The sequence below is a fragment of the Acanthisitta chloris genome, unplaced genomic scaffold, assembly GCF_000695815.1.
Source record: "Acanthisitta chloris isolate BGI_N310 unplaced genomic scaffold, ASM69581v1 scaffold10581, whole genome shotgun sequence".
NCBI classification, from domain to species: Eukaryota; Metazoa; Chordata; class Aves; order Passeriformes; family Acanthisittidae; genus Acanthisitta; species Acanthisitta chloris.
This window is the reverse complement of record NW_008655480.1, coordinates 12772-19209: the sequence shown is the minus strand read 5'-3', so window position 1 is coordinate 19209 and position 6438 is coordinate 12772. Positions and strand designations below refer to the sequence as shown.

At 47.3% G+C, this 6438-nt stretch overlaps 1 protein-coding gene across 1 annotated transcript; it reads left to right on the top strand.

Annotated features, from left to right (window-relative positions):
• Positions 1 to 72: 72 nt before the first annotated feature.
• Positions 73 to 5775, top strand: ROGDI (rogdi homolog (Drosophila); the record flags this gene model as incomplete). Its single annotated transcript, XM_009083920.1, has 8 exons — positions 73 to 146; positions 644 to 724; positions 986 to 1081; positions 2875 to 2973; positions 3449 to 3562; positions 4268 to 4317; positions 4841 to 4967; positions 5478 to 5775. Coding segments are annotated over 8 exons (683 nt in total), but the record flags the coding sequence as incomplete, so codon positions are not given.
• Between the last annotated feature and the right edge of the window lie 663 nt (positions 5776 to 6438).

Sequence of the window (6438 nt, the reverse complement as noted above, 5' to 3'; positions counted from 1 at the left end):
GCTGTGTTGGATGGGAAGGGGATGGTGGTGAGTTGGCAGTTGGTGGTGCCTCTTGTGGCATGTGTTGCTCAGATCTTTCCTCTCTTTCCAGCACAGACCAGGTGAAAGGTGTGCTGACACTGCAGGGAGACGCCCTGTGTCAAGCTGTGAGTACCTGCTGTGCTTCTTGCTTTGTACTACAAGGGATGGGTGTTGTCCTTGTTACTACCCTTTGATCACTTCAGGGAGGAGGTCTGTCTGGTGATGTATTACAGTGAGCAGTGTTTTCTTTGTCGGTCTTCCCTAATAGGCCTTAAATACTAGATGTTTCTGCAGCTGTTAAAATTTGTTAAGATCCAGCATCTGCTACCCCCCACTCCCCCACCACGATGTGGTGAGTGCTGGAGTCAACTTCCCTGGGGATTCCTTGCCTTTGCCACCTTCATTGTGTAATACCAACTTTCCTTGGGGGCCTTCTGAGCTGAGGTCGTGTCCTGCTTGGGTCCCGATTCACTCAGTGCTTTTCTTTGCATTAACATCTTCCTGTGGGAGCACTGAGGTTCTGGCTGTGCCAGGATGGTCTGGGAGAGTGGAGTGGGACTGGCAGTCCCCATGGCAGCATACAGGCATTTCTTGCTCTCACATGTTTGCTTCTTTCTTCAAGGACGTGAATCTGAAAATGCCCCGAAACAATCAGCTCCTGCACTTTGCATTCCGGGAAGACAAGCAGTGGAAATTGCAGCAGGTACTGTTGGCTCTAGATGTGCACTCCTAGGTAATGTCTGTGCCCTCTGAGCACTTGCTGTAGCCCTTTGAGAGAGGCTGTTCCCAGCTCCCACATGAGCTCCAGCAGCAAAAGCTAAGGGAGAATGCTCAGAGAAGCATAGCATTAACCTTTGAGAAGACACCATTTTCTTAAGGCCAGTGAAATATTCAGGGAAACCTTTACTTCCCATCATGGATTATAGAGTGTTTCTTTAACAGAGCTGCATTTGTACCTTTGCAGATCCAGGATGCCAGAAACCATGTGAACCAAGCCATTTACCTGCTTATGAACAGAGATGTGAACTACCAGTTCAAATCAGGCTCCGAGGTGCTCAAGGTGAGGAGAAAGCACTTGCTGCTTGGGTAGGAACATGCGTTTTTCTTCCCTCCATGTGTTGTTTTAAACACAGGTAATGCACATTGCTGTCTGAGTTACTGGAAATGGACTCCTCAGTTGTACCTGTGTGTGCCTGTGTCAAGGAGGATCCATGGGACCTCATATGTGATAGGAGTCTGTACCAGTTTAGCATCAGTAACAGGGTGTATATCCTGGTGAACAGTAACTGAGGAGTCAGTGCCCTGTTGCACAGCAGTGATAATCTGGGAACATCTTCCTTGGTCTTCTGTGGATGATGTGGTTACACAGCTCATGCTCTTCTCTGTCGGTGTGGCTGGTGAAAGCAGCAGTGAGACAGCCCTCAGCAAACAGAAGATGACACCACTTGTGCTTTGGTGATGACTTGAAAGTGATTTTTCACTTGCCAGTAGTAGTTTCTGGGGTCTGATCCAGAGCAGCTGCTGTGTGCAGTGAAGCCCAACCCTCTGCTTGGAAACTCTCTCTGAAGGCAGTAGAGTTTCTGCTCACTCATTAGAATCCATCACAACATCAAACATGAGTAAACTAAACCTTTTTGTTTCTGCATGGACAAGGACTGCTCCTAGGAAGAAGCTCAGTAGTAAAACTATTTCCTTCTTACTTTGGGGTGGAAGTAGGGAGAGAAATTAGTCATCATATAAAATGCCTTGATCTTAGCAGTAATGAGCTCTGTAACCGATACATGTTGCTTCCTCCTTTTATTTCAGAAAAAGGAAGTCTGCCTGAATAGAGCCTTTGAACCATGGTTTCTGGCAGGATTGGGCTCACAATGAGCTTGTTTCTTTTTTCCATTGCCTTTGCTTGTAGCTGGTTATGAACAGAGTGAGCCCATTCAGCAGTTGTACCCATGGTGTGGGAATGGGGAGAAGGAGAATGCAGTGTTTTTTCTTAGTGTCTGCTGTTCTTAAGAGCATCCCCCTGTACTCTGCACTGGTGAAGTCACACCTCAGTGCTGTGGTCAGTTTTGGGCCCCTCACTTTAAAAGGGGCATTGAGGCACTGGAGCAAATCCAGCCAAGGGAAGCTTATGAAAGGTGTAGAACACATGTCATATGAGGAAGGACTGAGGGAGTTGGGTTCGTTTAGCCTTGAGAAGAGGCTCAGGGATGACCTCATGGCTCTCTACAGCTACCTGAAAGGGGGTTGGAGGGAGGTGGGGGATGTCTCTCCTGCCATGGCTGCAGAGAGAGGGCTAGAGGGAATGGCCTTGAGCTGAGACAAGGGAGAGTCAGAGTAGGTATTAGGAAAATTGTTGTCCTTGTTAGGGTGTTCGGGCACTGGAATAGGTTTGCCCAGGGAGGTGGTGGAGTCACCGTCCCTGGAAGTGTTTAAGAGACATCTGGATCTGCTGCTGGAGGTTATGGTTTAGGGGTTACAGCAGTGACAGGTTAATGGTTGGACTTGATGATCTCAGAGGTCTCTTCCAACCTTGATGATTCTATGAGTTCGTCAATGTTTCTGTGGCATCAGTAATTGATCTCATGTTCTCTTGGTATTCTTGGTAATGAATAACTGTTCTCTCCTCAGTCCCTGGTATTGAACACTCCAGGGCTGTCTCACAAGTGTCTGACAGTGGTGGCAGTTAAACTGCATTTATGTGGGAGCCTCTGCTTCCTAATAAGTCCCTGAATTCCTGGAAGGGAGTGGGGGCAGTGGTGGTTGCTGTAACACTTGCACAAGGTTGTAGGACTGCAGCACACTGCTCAGAGCTGTCCAGGGAGCACACTCAGCAGTGCTCTGTACATTCTCTTGTAGCTTATGGATGCTGTGATGCTGCAGCTCTCCAGAGCCCGAAATCGCCTGACCACTCCAGCCACTCTGACACTACCAGAAATTGCCTCCAGTGGTCTCACAGTAAGTATATGGTGGTCTCCATCTCCATACAGTGTGGCAGCATGGAACAGTTCAGATATTGGGCTGCATCCTGGTGGAAATGGGTTTCCAAAGTGTTTCCTGAGGGCAGAGCTGAAGCAAGAGCAAACTGAGTGGTTTTGGTCTCTGTATCTTCCTGTGGGAATGCACATGACTTAGGCATGAGGACTCTTTTTCTCAGAGACTTAAGTTCTTTTCTCTGCCCAAGAGTCTTGTCCAGGGATAATTTGCCCTTGTGACACTGCCCCATCCTCTCTTGTTACTGTTGTGCACACACCATTTGATAAAGGGCAGCAAGAGGAAAAATCATTGCCTGCAGCTGCTCAGTCTTTGTTTTTCTCCTACTGTTTCTCTTGCCATGGGGTAATTGTAGTGTGGCTTAGGAAAAGGGAGTGATTTCCCAGCATTAGAAATGATGATCCTTTCACTGACATAGAACTACTTATTTTCTCACCAGAAAATGTTCACCCCTGTGCTGCCTCCAGACATCCTTGTGAATTTCTACATTAACCTGAACAAGCTGTGCCTCACTGTCTACCAGCTCCACGTGCTGCAGCCCAGCACAACCAAGGTGATGCCTGATGTCTCCTGTTGTTTAGTTCCCTCTCCCTGCATTCCACAGCAAGGATATGGTGCTACCTGGTGGATAAGATAATGCAGAAATGACTGTAGCTGGTGCTGAGTGTCTGTGTTTAGGTCTGCTCTGAATCTATTTTGAGGCATGGCTACTTAGCCTAGAAGAATATATCAGTACTCTGGGGACAGCCAGTAACTATTTTGTGCCAAATACTTACAATATATTTTGATAATTTTGCATAATTTTGGAAGGGCATAATTATATTAATCCAGTTTACATCAAAGTAGCAACTTGAGTTTCTTGAATGGAGTTTTGATGGATATTCTTCTGCTTCACCTGTTGCATTTGGGTCAGCTTGGTGCCCTGTAAAAACAACATTAAACTCTGAAGATTTATGACATACTGTCTTTCCATAAGGAAGATTTTCCTAAAAAATCTGTATTTTTACTTCTGGATCTTCTCATCTTATTTTTGTAGTGCTAAAATTTGGAGCTAAATTGAACTTAGCCTTTTTGTAGAATTTTATTTATGAAGGAGCAGGAAGGGATCTAATGACTTGGATTCCCTGTGGATGGAGTGTTCAGGCAGTAGTGTGGGTGTTCCTTGATGTCAGGCTAACTGAAAGCACAAACCTCAAAGGTCTTTCTTCTAACTGATTTGTTTACTGCATCAAAATCTAATGACCTTGTTCTTCTCTAGAATTTCAAGCCTGCTGGAGGGTCCATTTTGCACAACCCTGGGGCCATGTTGTAAGTACAGTCACTACAGGGGTACTGTACCTGGGTAACAGGTGTAGGTGTGTGCTGAGGGTGAGATCCAGACAGCTGTGTGCAGTTGTCATTGTGGCATCTGTGGGGAATCCAGGCTGAGCCACTTGCTGTGGCTGTGCCTGTGAATGCTTTGCTGTGACTCTTTAATGACCTGGCCATAAAGGCCCAAATACATGAATCTCCAGGATCCAGCCCTTCCATACAGTACTATGACCTTACCTAGTGATGAGAGTTGTCAGCCAAAAGGACTGTTTGGGTATTGGCATTGCCATCTGCATTTCCTGCCTCTGTGCCCCTCTGGAATGCAGTGAAGTTTCTACCTTTGCCCTTCAGCTTAACTCTAAATCTGGTCAAAGGTGGACTGATCATTTGCATTCTGTAACTCTGCCAGGTGCTGATGAAATGTGGTAGAAATAATCATGATCTCTCCTGTGGGAATGGAGGACAGTTGAGTTGTTCTGTGCTGCTGTGTGTGAAGCTGTGCTCTTCTTCCTCCCTGCAGTGAGTTTGGCAACCAGCGATACGAAGTCAGCCATGTCCATAAAGTGGAATGTGTTGTCCCATGGTTAAATGATGCCCTTGTCTTCTTCACAGTTTCACTGCAGCTTTGCCAGCAACTGAAGGACAAGGTAATGGCCTCGGAGAAGGGACCTCAGATCTGATGTGATGTTATTCTATACAACTTGCATATAAACTGAAAACAAGGACTCAGTCAGTGCTGTGGAGCCAGGGAGCTGCCTGGCACTGCCTAGCAGCAGCCATAGGATAAGTATAGTGGTGTGGCAGATGTCTGCTGAGCTAGTGACTAGATGGAGAGGAGCAGGTAAACACTTCTGTGTTCTCAGTCATGAGTGGGTGAGAGGAAACACCAGCGTGCTAGGAGCATAGAGACCTCAGCAACCTAATTCCAGTAGATCAGTGCTCAGTTCCAGCTCTGAAGCTGTCCTGGCTGCCACCTTGAGCAAATAATTTTGTGCTCCAAGCCCCTTCAGTGACAGCAGCAGCAATCCTGCCCTTCTGCAGTGCAGTGCTGGAGTGTGTAATGCTGTGAAGCTCAGTCCTCCCTCATGCATTATGTGCTCTTTCTTCTGTGGCCCAAGGGGTACAGTAACTCATCTGCTTTTCTTCTTGCTTTCCAGATCTCCGTTTTCTCCAGTTACTGGAACTACAGGCCATATTAATTCTCTGTGGAATGGTCCAAGCCCTTACAGTACTTGCAGTGTCTCTCTCTGTTTTCTCATGCCAGCTGAGTCCAGGTCAGCCTGAGGAGTCCTGGGGTTCACTGGCAGGTGCCCTCCACAGGGCAGGGTCAGTGTACCCAGAGACACAGCTTTAGTAGCCTTGTCTGGGACTGTTGCACAAAGCAGGGCACCAAGCAGTGCTGGGTGGTTGGCAGGAGCTTCCACTTCTCCCTGTCCTCGTGTGCTTTGTGTGGCTCACACTTCCCAAGCCCCTGATGACTTACACTGCTCTGTTGAAAGGGACTGGGGCTCTGGACTACCCTCTCTCTTCCCAAGCCCCTGATGACTTACACTGTTCTGTTGAAAGGGATTGGGGCTCTGGACTACCCTCTCTAACTGGATTTGCACTGTAACTAACTGCTGGACTGTGAGGTGACTGGGAAAAGGGAAAGGCTGATTTAACACACCCCATAGAAGGTAGGGCATGTTGCTCTGTGTAGTGAAATACATTGCTGGGGTCTGGTCCAGCTGTGGTTATGACTAACCTGGAGCAACTCCCTCTCCTGCCTGCTCTGTCCATGCCCAGGTTCCTGATTCCCCTTTGGGAATGCTTGCTCTTCCTCTTGCTGCTCTTTGAACTTATTGGAGGTTTTTTTCCCCTGGCATCAATGTGATAATTTATTTTCCTAAGCCCTAGTTGGGCCAATTGGTCTTTTCCAGGTTTAGTATCTTGTTTTCACTGTCAGCCTTTGGAGTTGCCTTGGTACCCTGAGCACAGCTGTGCAGTCTCTCATCCTGTCATTAAACCCAAAGTGAGTACTACATTGTTACTACAGTTTGCTGCCTGTGGATGCTACAGTGTGTGACTCATCCCTTTAGCCATTGATAACTGTGAAATAAAGACCCTCAGGCCTGCAGT